At 35.6% G+C, this 16,331-nt stretch overlaps 1 protein-coding gene across 8 annotated transcripts in view; it reads right to left on the reverse strand.

Moving 5' to 3' along the window:
• sbm (L-type amino acid transporter sobremesa) overlaps nucleotides 1-16,331 on the reverse strand; it is a 301,361-nt gene that overhangs the window by 186,482 nt on the left and 98,548 nt on the right. For all 8 annotated transcript variants that reach the window (XM_089100815.1, XM_089100818.1, XM_089100817.1 and 5 more), the window contains exon 2: nucleotides 11,566-11,649. In XM_089100815.1, coding sequence (XP_088956941.1) covers nucleotides 11,566-11,649 — 84 coding nt within the window. The remainder of the gene's footprint in view (nucleotides 1-11,565; nucleotides 11,650-16,331) is intronic.

The raw sequence follows: 16,331 nt of genomic DNA on the forward strand, positions 1-16,331 counted from the left end.
ATATGTGTAAAATTTTTGATACTACTTATTCATTGAGCACATATCATTTAGAGTCAGTTGTATTCCGACTGTTATCCCCAACAGCAGCATGTATCAATTTAAAACACCCTTAAGATCGTTTCGGTGCTACCCCTCAATATCAGGGAAGACAACGTTTTTAACTAGAATAATTCAAAATTGCGATAAAATGTTTTTGTAAAAGCCAAAAAAAATCTACTAGTGCTATAGTATTTGGCAGGAGTCCTATGATAAAATAAAAGCAATTGCCACAACCATACCAAAACAAATTATACGATGACTTGATGTTTTCAATAGTATTGAATCCAACTCGTGGTTGATTATTGATGATTTGGCTGAATCCATTGAACAGTTCTCACAGGAAATGCTACAACTGTTCACCGTTCACTCTCATCATGATCACATATCTGCTACTCTAGTTCTACACAATCTGTTTCATCAGAGCAAATGTATGCAAACCCTTGCTTTGAATTGCACCATTTATATTATCTATTAAGTCGTGCGGACTTCAAGCTCGGTCATAACTCTCATTAAGCAGATATAGCCCGGTACCCCGAAAGGTCTGTTGTCAGCGTACACCCAAGCGACTAGCAAGCCCTACGGTTACTTTTTGTTGGATCTTAATCAGAGCACGCCCCAGGATCTACGTGTAGTCACCGACATTTTCAAAACTAACATTACAGTATATCTTCCGGTGAACAGTAGACAAGACTATTAGTCGCCATTATGACACTTAAGAAACTACACAAACCACGGCATCTGTTTTCCGTTTTAAGCACTTCAAAACCATTTCTTATGAAGGCTATACTCAAACATGGGGTTGACAATGATTTCATTAATCTAATATCTGAACTTCGTTTAAATTTAACTGAGGGCAATGTTCAACTGACAGAAGTTTTTAGAAAACAGACAACCAAAAATCGTTCCCCGGTCCGCGCCTGGGATTTTAAAAAAAAGGTGAAAAATATTAAACGAACAAGGCTCCTTCAGGTAGGCGGTAGCTTCTTCGCACTTTTACTACCGATAATTGCAGGACTTGTAAACAGTTTTCTCTAGTGAAAGAGAATAGCAAAACCACATAAATTGACACCATTTGAACTTGTCCTCTCGCCCCTCGAGCATTTTGAAGACAATCTAAGCCAATTCATTAACGATGAGAATATTTCCGATGACAAAAAACAACTTTTACTTCAAGATGCATTGCGAAGTGTGGACCAGCATAAACCTTATTGTGAGAGACCCGTCGCCGATCCCTCTAAATAGGAATAATGACCACAAGATTTTGCAGCACTGCATTCAAAGGAGACGAACTTGAATTTAAGTTTTTTAAAAATTGGGAACCTTTTGACATTCTCCTATCGAGAATAAAGTAAAAGAGTGTTATCTTATCTCTTGTTGGAAACGGGTGATCAAGTTCAATTCAAGAGCACAGGGAAATAAATTATAATTCAGGGAAATAGTTATAATCTAGTTGATTTAATTTGCGATATGGAGACAAATCGTAAAGGACTTTTATCCTTTGACGATAATCTATACACCTTTCTGTGTATATCAAACTTTCCCAAAAGTCTTATTGGCAATAAGCAAATTCTAAAGAAACTAAGAGAATATAGTCCTCCACCTCCAACACCATTTAAAAAAGAAGAAGATTCAATATTTGAAGATACTATCAGCAGCAGCAATGATTTTACAACACCTGTGATTGCTAGTCAAATGCGAATACGAATTGATTCACTCCCCAATGTGCAAAAGGGGAGTGGACATTACACTACGTGTTTACGCTCGAAATGGATGAAATTTTGAAAGGTGTCTATGAAAACATTGGCAACACAGGAAGTTTAAGTTCCCCCAAAATACTTTCCAAAGCTGTTTCCGACGCCAACACACTGAAAAATTCAAAATAGTCTCTAGAAAATGAAGCAAGTTACACACTCCATCATGATCACAGTCTTCGCAGTAACCAATATCGACAAACTAAAGCCTTTTTCCCTCTGCATATAATGCAAATGGAACTTTTAATTTTAGACGCAGTTCAACAACGTCACAATATGCCCTATAAATATATTATAGTTACAATCAGTGTCTTTAGTCGCTATGAATATGCAAGTGCACTACAGACAATAAGAAGTGTTGATGTTGATAGTGCAATTGAAAGTATTCTAGAACAGGATTCATATAGAAAAATTCAATCAGATCATGGCAGTGAATTTGTTAATCCACAAATGCAAAGGTCTATTTTTAAATATAATGAAAAACAATCTCATATTCACAGTCAGATAAAGGCTAATTGGTACTAACTATTAAAAATAAATAATTTAATTTAATTACAAATATTTTTAAAATTGAAAAATTCCCCGGATTTTTTTCTTTAGTTCGATAAAATCTTGGAGATATATAATCAACGACCCCAACGACCCCTGTCCAACTCAAGCCCTTAGGATGTTAATTACAATGAAAATGCATTTGATGATTTTCTAAAGCAATACTCCAAGGGTGAAAAAGAGAAAAAAAAGAAGAAATTCAATGTTGGTGATACTGTTCGAATTAATAGAACCACCAATATTTTTGAAAAGGGGAATTATTTATGGAGCACCGAACTTTTTAAAGTGTCTAAAATTCGGGACACCATACCCATAACTTATCGACTGTGAGACGCCAAGGATGATGAGATTATTGGCGGCTCTTATGAATATGAACTGAAAACAGTTAGAAACACTAGTGAAATGTATCAAACTGAAAATATATCAATTAGTCGTAAACGCCACGGCCAGAATCAGTTTGTTGTTTGCTGGCTAGGATACAACTCAGATTTTGATTATTGGGTCAGTATTGAAGATATTAACAAGGCCCTATGATTTCTCTGTGACTTTTATGTCCAATGTTTCTGATCATCTCTAAAACGAACTGAATAGAACAAGTGATTTTTGTTCGAAACTCTCCCCCACCATCAAATTCGACGGAAAGTATGAATTGTATATTGTCGACTGTAGTCTAAAAAATAGCTCCGACACACTCGGAAAATATAGTTAATATGAAATAAAAATCAGACTATATTGTTGTCTGCAACAGACAGTTTGTAGGAACAAATTCAAAAAATCAATTGGATGGATTATCCATACGTTGAATTACCCTACGAGGAACTCACTTGTATGAACGATTTATGTCGTTCTATTAATGAAAGAATTTCCGCTCGTAAAACAGGAGCTTTTCATTTCAACTATTCAAAGGAGGAGGGCAAGATCTACATTAGTTCACCTATTGCTAATGAAAAGGTTATTTTCAATGATAATCTAAAAGATGTTCTTGGGTTTAAGCTCAATATAATCAATGGTAAAAGTGCCGGAAACACTAATTTCATTTTCGCTGACTACCCACCTGCCTTCTCTACAGACACTTGTATATTTCTCTATGCTTCATTTGTGGAAACATCTCGGGTTGGTAATTCAAATGTTCCCCTCTTACGAGTTCTTGAACGAAAAACCAATCGAGAAAATATTCACCACAACAATATAAAGCATCTTCAGTATATTCCCGTAAACACTTCCTATTTGGAACTCTGTCAGTTAACACTAAGAACTGAATTAGGTGATCCAATAGCAATTTCAAAAGGTTTAGCTGTTATTACATGTCATTTTCGACCCATCGTTCAAATACAAGATGTCTAATAGAAAAGTGGTATTCACTTGTCCTGATAGTGACTGCTATGTTAATACTCTTGACCCGAGACACCGGGGTAATGGAATGGACTACTACAAAGGACGCTCGCCAATGTCTGGCTATGGTCTTGGCAGTTGGTTTGCTAAGCTGTTTCGCTCTTCACTACAGCTGGCTAGAAAATATCTTGTACCGGCTGCGGCAGATTTTGCGTCCTCTAAACTATACGATTGGGGCTCTGGCAAGGATTTTAAAAAAAGTGCTTCGGAAAATCTTAGGTCCAGTGCGCGAACCCTTGGCGAGAGATTAAAACAGAATGGTAAAGGTTTAAAAAGGTCAAGAAACAATGCATCACTCATCAGTCTCTGCTCAGGACGGAAACGAAAGACATCATCCCCTTTGTCAAAGAAAAGAAGAAAAAAGCCAACACGTGGTGTAAACATAAGCCCCCGCAAGAAAACTGTCATATTGAAACTAGATTTCTTCTCCTAAGATGTCCTAACTACCACATAAGGATTCCCAACCATCAATCACCGCCTCAGTGAATCTATTCAATGCTGAAAATGTTGATGTGAGTGTCAAGCATGGATACTATGAACAATTCTATCCACAACAACACCTCTCCGATAATATCCACTTTCAAATTTATTCCAATGAAGACTTCTTTATGGAAATGTCTTTAACATTTATAGATTTGCAAATGAAAGTCCGGATATCCGATAATACAATGCCGATTCGGGCGGATGGAATATTCTATGAAAATTGTATATTGAACAATCCAATTCGTCAAATCAGTGTCTATAGAAATGACACACTGCTGAGCACAAGCAACGATATCTTGAATTACACTAGATACATGCACTTTTTATTGATGACGTCTAATTCATACAAATAATTGCAAGGTACCTTCAATAGTTATGAATATATTGCCAATAATGATAGTTGAAATGTACTTAAAAATGCTACACCTAGTGAATTACATCTAGTTGGAAAAATGTATAATAAATTATTTAATATACCCCAATGGCTGCCGCCCACTGTTAAAGTGGATATAAAACTAACGCTTGCACCCTCCAATTTCATATTGAGAAAAGAACTTGCTGGCAATCCTGATGTAAGTCTCTCCCTCACCTCGGCAATACGTCATGTACGCAAACAACAGGTTATGAGTTCTGTTGCTTTGGCCGTGGAAAAACTGAGAGCCAATGGCAACAATATTAAACTACTTGTTCCTCATACAATCACCAATCAGCATCATATTGCCATGGGGTCACGCAACTTCACCGATTCAACCTTTATCAATGGTGAAATACCATCAAAATTGGCTTCGGCCTTTGTAAAAAGCGCCAGTGCAATAGGATCGTGGACTGAATGCCCACATAAATTCGAGATGTTTGGACTTTCATCTCTTGTGTGCAAAGTAAACGGCATCCCACTCTACAATCTATCTTTTGATAAATCCTATAGAACACTGTACGAGTTGACCATGCAAACTCTAGATCATGACTCTCAACTATTTGAAAATGGTATAACCGAAGATATGTTTGCTAAAACACATGGTATCATTGTACTGGATTTGTCGGGTACACAGGATATGAGTATAGTACGTACAGGAAGTGTGCGTTTAGAGTGTACATTTACCGACCCATTGGCTGAGAGTATTGCCCTAATCTCACTAAATCAATATGAAACCTATTGGGAAATCACTCCCGAAGTCAGTGTTCTACTAGACTTGGCACCATGAACACCAGTCAAATAATCAATGTATTTAATATGGACCCCAACATGTCCCAGTACAAATCCTATTGTCTGCCCTCGGACTATCTTGGAAAAATTCAACGTGTCAACAATACCTTGATTATTGTTAATAGCAGTCCGTTGACTGTGCTGACGGGTCATTGGCTGTGCATCTTTCAAACAATGAAGACGATTGAATTTTTTGATCCTCTTGGTCTACCCTACACATTCTACACACCTCACATCAGCAACTATATAGAGAGCAGTAGGAAAACTATTATTCAAAATCGAAAGAGGGTGCAGGATCTAACGACTAAAAGCTGTGGCTTCCATGCACTACTATATTTTGTTTTCCGATGTCGTTGCTATACTTACAAGCAGTTTCTCCACATTTATAGTGACAATCCACGTCTGAATGACTTTCTAGTGGAAAATATCCTCTCTGACCTACATAGTATTGATTTCAGTGCCCTAAGAGTAAAGTGCTTAAAAAATGTTTGTGAATTTGTTTATTAATAAAATGTGTATATATACAACAATGTCTTTAAATCTTCACTTTAGATTTCTTTATCTTCGTTCTATAGGCAACGATCGCGAACCACTAATGCTGGTAAATCATTTGGATTCACTGTTTATTGATCTTGATTGACTGCAAAGTCAGGGTCACATTTTCTACAGTACAATGTAACTCCACTCTTGTCATATCTCTTTGTATAGTCTATGATGCTATTTGCATTCATATTATGAAATTCACGAGTTTCAATCTGTCTATTCGAAGCAATATCACATACAGTGTTTTCAAGTGGTGAATCACATTCCGTAACTGCCAAATAAGAATCACTTGGTTTATAGTCATAGTAGGTGGTGTCATCACAACGATGTCGTAGAAACCAGATTGTCTTGTTACTTCAACAGTTGAATCGTAGACCAGATTCCTCTTCCAGGAATAATTTAATTCCGTAACGATACCATTATTGTAGAAATTAACTGAAATCACGTTTGGGATTCTTTCTAATCATAGCGGGGTAAGTATTCTCCCACTGATGACATTTATCGTAATGGCAATTGGAGCATAGGTGCCCTCTAGGATGAGAGTCACACACCTCCTCAAGACATGAATTACATCCTTTAATTTGTAATGCTTAGCCTCTATGTAATTTACAAGGATTACATAATTTACACTTTTCACTATAGTCATCAAAAATTGTACCATTCTCACATTGATTCCAACTGCCAAGAGTGTACATGCACAATGGACATATATAGAACATTTTTCGGTTTCCGATGTCAACTCACTCACAGCTAAAACGAAACTAATCCTCTCCGTTCGATAAATTCAACGAGAGGGAAATGGTGGGAGAGAGGAGTAGCTCTGTGACGTTACCTCTTTCGAATGATGGGGGCGCCATCTACATTGAATCCATTGGCAATATTTTCAAAAGTATATCCACAATATGATTCTGCTTTGTTTCAATTAATATATCTATAAATTGACTATAAGCATTTGAATCGCATTTTAAAAGTTTCATACAATAGTCCAATGGGGGAGAATCACTCCTCATTATATTGTCAATTGTTTCCCGACAAGAGAATATCCTGCGTTTAAGAGATAACTCGAGAAAATCATCATCCAAAATCAAATGTTTTTGCATAAACACTAGATTTGATCTAATTCTCTCTTTCTCAAATTTATTCATTTTTCAGTCCTTTCACTCCGACTGCTGACTCTAGACTGACCCTGATTCGTTAGCCCTAACCAGAAAAGAAAGAGAACATTTTCGATTTCGAAACATTTTTATTGAATAATTACAACAACAACAACATCAATAATACAGAGCATATACAATTAGCGATACTGTTTATTGTCATCAATATGTTTCACCAATGCACTTAAAGCACATTGAAGTCTATTCACATGTGCTATATCAACTTTAGCGGCGAAACATAATTGATCCTCCATTTTAAATTTGCTCAAGGATATCACATATCTTGCATATACTGCATCCCATTCCAGACAAAGACGTGATCCTTTCGTGATTTCCACCGCAATGTTTGGTGCTCTTGTACTATTATTATCAACTCCACTATCAACGTCTAATAGGGTAAACATTCCACTCATCACCATCAACACAAATATATATCCAAATGACTAAAGTCAAACTGTTCTTCTTCTGCTCACTCCGTGAATTCTAGTCACAGACTAATAAAACTCTAGCAAAAATCCTTTCTTTATATTCACTCCGCCGCTAATATGTAAACAAAGCCCTCTGATTGGCTGAGAAGGAAACATGTGATCTAACTGTTTCCGGGAAACTCATAACATTTGGCTTGAACAACAACATCAAATACTATTTCTGGATCATCCATAAAACAGACATGAAAAACATCAAATAAATCGAACAATACACATAACCACCCATGAAAACATCAAATAAATGTGAGAAAGTTCCTGTTTTTCAAATTCTAACTTACAAAAACCATAAAACATCCATAATTTGATTTTGACATCCGAGAAAAACATCAAATAAATTGAACAACACACATAACCATCCATAAAAACAACCATAAATGTGACAAAATTCATGTTTTTCCAAGTGAGAAAATTCCTGTTTTTTCATTCTCACTGAGAAAACCATATAACAGACATGAATTGCTGTTGACATCCATAAATGTGACAAAGTTCCTGTTTTTCAAATTCTCACTGACAAAAACCATTAAACATCCATGAAAAACATCAAATAAATCGACCAACACACATAACCATCCAAGAAAACATACATAAATGTGACAAAATTCCTGTTTTTTCAAATTCTCATTGACAAAAACCATAAACCACGTGGTTCGTCCCGGAGTAGCACCCCCTCCTCTACTGAGGGTATGGAAGAAGTTTTTACCCAGGAGGATCAAACGTGAAAAGTGCATTTTTTTTAAACAATTTTGACGGAGGAAGGGATTTTTCGAATGTCTTCGCCTGTCTGACATAAACAACAAATGATTAATAATTTGAATTAATGATGTTTGATATATCTTGAAAATAATTTGCTTGCATTCAATAATTGTCATTAAATAATAATTAAATTAAATAATTAACTAAATTTAACAGTCAAATCCAATCAGCTTCTTTCTTTCTTTCATTCCTCTTTTGATTAATGAAAGCCAGTAAATAATTTTCCGAACGTCAGCCTCGCGGAATTTTGCTCAGAAAACCTATTTTAAATCATCTGGAAAAATACAATTATTGTTATTATATATATTATAATTAACCCTTTCCAAAACATTTGTTACCCATCCAAAGTCATATCCAAGGAAGCTCTTAAATTATCGTCAGAGCATCCCCATGACAAAATTCTTTAAAAAAAAATCGTCAAGAAAATTCTGATTATTATATAGGAGAATTAAAATCTTAATTCAGTCGGATTTTTTTTTTTTTTTATAGTAAATCTGAAAGTTACTCACTTTAGACTTCCCAGCTAGCATTAATAACGAACCACATACCTTCAATAATCCGGTTTAAAGGGTCTAATTCCGACATAATTAAGGTATCTTGAACGTAATCAAAATACGTGTTTCATTTGATTTCTTTAGAAGAACTGGGGTTTAATTCCAATTCATGAAGAATCACTTATAAATTTATAATGAATTGCAAAATTTTTCTTAGTCTCTTAAAATGCGCCGCTTTCCTGAGTCAGACTTTGTATTGCCAATAAACGCTTCCGAATGGCTTAATCACAAAATTAGCTTTAGTAGGTCAAAGAACAAGTTCACAAAAACAAGGAAGAAAATAAAAAATAAGCTATGCTTGGTACATTTCGGGGTACTTGTTAATTATCCAGAACATACTCAAGAATTTGATATGTAAGATCTGAGAAAACTGGTTTAACTGTTTTTTTTTTCGGAGACAATTAGCTTAGGCTCAGTGGAAAAACTACGTTGCAGGTATATTTTAATTAAATATTTAATATGTAGGTGGTTAGGTATTTAATATAATGCGTTGTGGATGGCCTGCTTTCCACAATTCATCGCTGTAGTTTCCATAATATTGTTACTAAAGCATAACATTTTCATCATATTGTAGTATATTTCATTAGGATTAACCTAACTTCACTCCTTAGGTGCGTTCCGCATCATTTACGAGCACCCATTGTGGATTTTGACTTTTTGTGGTGAAAAAAGAAATCTGGATTTTATTGTGTTTGTTTATGTGTAAGAGTATACAATAGTCTGTTAAGCAGTGTTGTCATTGACAATTTCACAATACCCCAAATATTACTTGAAAAAATTTCAAGAATTGAAAAAAATTGAACTGAAGTATTGGAAGTAACATAGCCTCAGAATAATAATTCTGCCAGGAATACTATTTCATCATATTAGGCATTACCACTACTGCTAACAACTCACCGCAGCACCAATCCGACTGAGGCCAACACAGCTACGCACGCTCCTCCTCCATCCCAATTTATTCAAAGCCTCCCGTTTTACACCCTCCCTGGAAGTTCCCATTTCCCTAAAATTGTTCTTCATGACGTCCTTCCACCCCAGACGAGGATGACCTGCTTTCTGTTTACACCTACAAGGTTGGCCAAAAATGATGAACTTCGGCAATCTGTCATCTTTCATCCGCACGACTTGTCCTAATAATCTCGACTCTTCTCTCATTACAGCCCTACAAAGGCGGATTGACGAACATTTTTCGTACAGCCTACAGTTTGAAACACGGTCAGTCAGCCGAGTACCCAAAACAATTCGTAAGCAATTTCTCTGGAAAACATGTTGCAAATCTTCATCTGCTTTTCGGAGCGCCCATGCTTCAGAGCCATATTTGACCACTGTCATCAGTGTAGCTTCTAATATTCTAATCTTGGTTTGCAGACTTATCTTCCTATTCTTTCCAACTTTTTCTTAAGTGTGAAAAAATACCCTGAGCCTTGGCTATTCTACTTTTAACATATTCACTGCTCCTACCATCTTTACTAATAATACTACCAAGCTAAGTGAAGCTGCCCACCTGATCAATCTTTTCATTATCCAACGTCACCTTTTCATCTTCACTTATTCCTAGCCTTAGTGACTTAGTTTTCTTAATATTAATTTTTAAACCCATTCTACCGCCCTGAACTCTGAAAACCTCTAAAAACTCATTCATTTTGCTACAGTTTCATCTAGGATACTTAAATCATCAGCATAATCCAAGTCCAGGAGACTTTTTCCTCCCCATTTGCCTCCGTGGTCTCTCATTGCCTTTCATGTGCTCCTTAAGACAAAGTCCGTCAAAATGATCCATATAAAGGGTGATAGAACACAACCCTGCTTAATTCCTGATTTAATTCAAAACCAGCTGCTAACCTCATTTCCTACCTTAACCGCATTAAATGAGCTAAATCATTTTTATTATTTTTGGCACCGCTTGCTTGGGCCAGACTTTAAATGGTTTTAAAGAAATCCCAAGATTTTAAATGGTTTAAAAATTTATTCTTCATCAGTATCTATAAAGAGCCTAGCTGCTTTTTTTTTATTTTATTTTTTTTATTTTATTGTTCTTCTTCTTTTTGCTTTCATTTCTTCTATAAGCAATGGATTTTTTGTGGGGGTGATTTTCTACGGGGAGATCTTTTTCATGGGGAGGGAAGTTTCTCGGGGTAAATTTCCAGGGGATATTTTACAGAGGGGTATATTCCCGGAAAGAAAAAAATTTCCGGAGAAAATTTTCAGCGCAGCTGGAAGTGTATGGAGGATTTTTCAATGGGGACGGGATTTCCCGTGGGAAAAATTTTCAATGGGAGAAATTCTCCATGGGTAATTGTCTACGGGAGCAACTTTCAACTGGGGGGTGGGGAGGGATCCCAGGAGAAAGTTTCTGAGGAGGGGGGATTTTGGACATGATTTGAAAAATCAACAGAAACAAAAAAAAAATCAAATATAAGTATGCTAAGGAGAATCTTCGGGCGGATTTGTTCGCGAGAAGGTATCAAGGATGGGATTGTCCATGGAAAATTTTCTGTTGGGGGGATTTTACATGGGAGGAACTTTTAATAGAAGAATTAGATTTAAATAAAATTATTTTTTTCCTGGAGAAATAAATTTTTTTTCAACTGCAAGTAAGGAACACCATAGAAAATTCTTAGAAAGAAGCTGATTTAAAAATTATTTTGTGCTTACTTTTGGAGTTTCCCAAGTCTTCTCCTCCAACTTGGGCAGTTTCTGCTGTAATTCCAGGAACAATAACACCTCCATTAGATTTTTCTGAAATAAAAGTCAGTCGTTAGCATAAGATAAAAACAGTTTCTTCGCGAGAATTCAAGAGACAATGAAAATTAAAATGAAAAAAAAATTAATTCTAGTAGATATTATATTTAAAGCGAAAAGAAATTACTGTGAAAGAAGAAAAGGAGCCCAAAGTAAACAGAAATTATTTCTAAGAAAAACTATCAAAATTCGCTTTTAAGGGTTTTTGTTACTATTAGGACGACTCGCTCTATACTTACAGTATGTTACAGCGAACAATTTTTAAAACTTATTTCATACACTTTTATTAACTCTTCAAAGATGACTGATGCGTGTTTAAAAAAATATTGGATCACTCGTACTTCAAAGGTTGATTTTTTGCCGTTGGTCAACTTTATTGCTGTAGCTTTCTTATTATTACTATTAAGAAAGAAGGTAGCCCTTCATCTCTTTACCAATGAGAGGAATGTTAAAGTCCTCTCATTGATTCATGCCATCCCTTTATCTCAGTCACAAACACAGAAAAAGAAATAAAAACTAAACCGCAAACATGAATGGCTTATAAAAATAGATGGCACGACTTTCGGACCGGTTAGAAAAGTGTTCCTTTTTTTGGGTTTATAAATTTTTCCATCGACTATTCTAAGAGAATATTTTGATGACTGATTCAGGGGTAGGTCAGACTCCTTAGGTATTTTTTAGATTTTTCTAGCTTAAATGGGCAAGGGGTGACTGCTTGTTTGTCCTCTTGAACCCAGTTTCCACTCGAAAGCAGAAACATAGCCCAAAGAAAATAAAAAGCTTGGCAAAATAGCTTCGGGTTTCTCTGATATGGACTAGAAAAATACTGCAGTTCATGCACTGTAAGGTCTGGTTAAAATACAACCGAAAACAATCTGTTTTGGCCCCAGTCCAAGATTACGCACAGCTTTCCAAAACATAATAACAAACTTTAACTTCGCGTATCTGTAATGCCCTGGAAATGATATGGAAGAACAAGATGAAATTCGAAGAGCGATTTAATTTTTCTTTTGGACATAGGATTTTAACTTGGGGGATGGGCCGGAGAACGGATTGAAAAAGAGGGCCGAAATTCTTGCCTTTTGACTAAATGAATATTTTTATTTTTAAAAAGGGAAGAAAATAATAATACATACTACTACTACTACTACTAACAACTCACCGCAGCACCAGGCAATCTGAGGCCAACACAGCTATTCACGCTCCTCTCCATCCCAATCTGTTCAATGCCTCTTTTTTTACACCCTCCCAGGAAAATCCCATTTCCTTTCAATCTTTCTTTATGACGACCTCCCACCCCAGACGAGGACGACCTGCTTCCGTTTAGCCCTAGACAGTTGGCCGAAAAAGACAATCTCCGGCAATCTGTCATCCTTCATCCACACAACGTGCTTTAGCCATCTCAACCTTTATAATGCAAAACTAACTTTAATACATAATAATGTATAACTCTAAAACATAACTTTATAATACATAAATAATACATAACTAACTTCAATTAGAGACAGGCACAAGCAAAGGAAATTCAGCTCAAGAGGGGGCCAATTTTTGGTACTTATGTATTATAGTGTACATACTCGAGAATTGGAGTTAGATTAATCTTAATGAAATATACCAAAATATTATGAAAATACAATACTTTAGTAACAAATGTATTAAAACTACAAAAAAGAATTATGATAGGGGGTCGCATAGACCGCATTATATTAAATACCTAACCCAACCAAAATACCGTCTCTATATATTAAATATTTAATAAAAATATACCTACAACGTGGTTTCAACTCCTGAGCCAATTTTTTTTAAATACTGACAGATTCATCCTGGTTATTGTCTGATCTATAGATCCAAATTCTGGAGGGCGTGCCTTATAATATGCAAGTGTCCGAACAAGGATGTACTCCTAAGCTTTTCTCCTTGTTTGTTAATGATTTAGATAGTTTTATGATAATTATTGGAGCCCCTTATTTATCTTTGGATTGATTTAGACTGTCATGTATGTTATTCGCGGATGACATAGCTCTAGTGGCGGATAGTAGAGATAATCCTCAGAAGCAAATAAGATATAATAAAAAATTATTTAGAAAAGAAGGATTTAGAGTTGAACGCTAAGAAGTCAGTAGTACTAGTATGTATGAGCAAAGGGGATGTTGATTCTGAGGTTCATTTTAATTTTGGAGGAAAGGCGTTAGAGGTTAAAGAAGAATTCGTTTATTTGGGTGTAAATTTTAGCGCATTAAGGGGGATGTCTAGGCATTCAGAAGATTTTAATTTAAGGGGTTATAGGCTAATAAATATGCTTTTGAGAAGTAATTTAGGTCAGCTACCTGACATGAGGATCCAGAAAAGAGTTTTCCAGACAAAAGCAGCTTCTAGTCCACATAGCTTCTTCTACACAAATAGAATAAAAACCAGTAGATATCTTGGATTTGTAGTTGATGGGAATCTTTCGTGGAAAGACCATGCAAAATTAGTTGGTAATAAACTTTCAAGGTCCCTTGGAGTCATCCGCCGTCTTAAATTTCGTTTCCCTAAAAAAATCCTGAAAATGATTTATCATTCTATTTTTCCTCTCCATTTGTCTTACGGGTGCTCCATATGACCAAGTAAATTTCTTACTTGTAATAAAAGAGTTCAGATAAATCAAAGTGAAGTAGTTCAAATTAAATCCCTGGTTCAACACACAGATGGCCTTAGCCTCCATATCAAATTTGCCAGAATATCTGATGTGCCTAACACTCGAGATTTCCACATGGCAGTATTTCAGTAGCCTCCTTCCATGTTCATTTCAGAATCTGTTTGCATTAAATCAAGATTTGCACACTTACAACACACAACATTCTTGTGACATAGTCCAAGAAGCGCCCTCTACGAAAAGAACTTCTGTTTTTATTAGAATTTTTGTACCGACTATTTGGAATTCACTCCCCTTAGACATTCGGAATTCAAACAATCTTATATCCTTTAAGCGAGCAGCGAAGGGTCATTACCGAAAAAGTGTTTCGTGTTGTCCTCTTCCAGGTTTATTTTTTCTCCTCATTCTCCTCATCTGGTGGTAGCCTTAGGGGCTGTTTTTTTTTCCCGACATTTATTCTGACGAGACACTACAGATTCACGAACTGTTAATCAGTCTTAATTCAAGGTTACTTGACCAAAAGTAAATATTCAGTTATGGAACTAAATTATTCACTATGATAAATAATAACTCGCTTTGTGTGAAGTGAACAATCCCTCACAATTAAATCCACAAGTTAATTGCGCAATCTAACACAGTACAGTACAAAAGATAATCCGATTAGGTTTATAAGTTAGTTCCTTTTAGTTCAGATACTAAACTCATACTCGTACAGCCTTAATGTGTTTGTTTTTTGTCGTTTTGTTTTTCTTTGTTCTTGTTCTTTTTTTTTTATTTATATTATCTAAAGTTGTATTTTTTTTCCTGAGCTTTGTTTGTAGACTGTATTCTGTGTTGCTATGGCCCGCAGGATTTTGGCAATAAATCTTATCTATAATACAAAAGTACCTTATTTTCTTTGGTGGAGGGGGTCATAAATAACAAAAAATGGCAATTTATCTAAAGAATAAAAAAACTGTAAAAAATGTTTTAAATCTTGAGGTTTTTGAGGCCCAGCCCTTGAAAGCTGGGACTCACAAGTTTTGCAGATTTGACAATTAGGTGACTTATGTTTTCTAGACACATCTCATAGGTATGCTAAAGTCTTTTGAAGTTTAAATTGGTCTATTACATGAGATGCAAATCACTTCTGATTGAACAACTAATATTTATTCCCTTGCAGAAATTTATGGAGCAAAAGTCCAGTTTGAAAGTTTCCTTGTAAGATAAAAAAATTCAGTTCGATTTCTTTTCTCCATTGGTTTTCGTTGGCCATTTTGAGGTGAAGAAAACTTCATCCTATTATTGTATGTATTTCCTTTGACAGTGCTGATATTTCCTTTTGATTACCTGGATGCACATAGTGTGTTTTGATCCAGTTCAGCACCACCTTCCCTAATAAATCTTACTAATGCCCTTAGCATTAGCAATTATTATAGTCATTGTAGCAGAAGTTATATGAGAGGATTGGGAGAAGTTGTAGTAGCAGTAGTATTCACATTGTGACATTTCGGTCTAGTTCCACATCCCCTCCTCATTCCCTGTTAGTTTCAGCATAATAATTTGAGCCGTTTCTGATATATTGCTGATATGTCTTTTAGATAGCTGACATGTACAAAACCCGATCAAGTGTGTTTTAACTTAGCCCAACACCCCCCTTAACAGTCCCTGAAAGATTCACATTAATACCATCAGCCTTAGTAATAGTAGCAATAATAGCAGAAGCAGCAGTAGTACTACTGCTAGTAATAATATTAAGCATATAATACATTTATTAGCTCAACAAACCCCTCAACATGCCATTAAAGTTTCAACCTAACACTCTTATCCGTTCCTGAGATATTACTGATACGCTCTTTTGACAACCTGCATATACATAGGGTGTTTCGATTTAGTTCAATACCCCTCAAAATTTGATGAAAAGTTCTCCTTAATACCCTTAGTATTAGTATTAGTGGTAGCAGTGGAACTAGTATTAGTAGTATGCATGTGGTACCTTTTGGTTGGTTCAACATCCCCCTCAACATTCGCTGAAAGTTTCAGCGTAATACTCTTTGCTTCAATA

This window comes from Artemia sp. Qi Xiang Cuo, chromosome 14 (assembly GCF_049724085.1).
Source record: "Artemia sp. Qi Xiang Cuo chromosome 14, ASM4972408v1, whole genome shotgun sequence".
NCBI classification, from domain to species: domain Eukaryota; kingdom Metazoa; phylum Arthropoda; class Branchiopoda; order Anostraca; family Artemiidae; genus Artemia; species Artemia sp. Qi Xiang Cuo.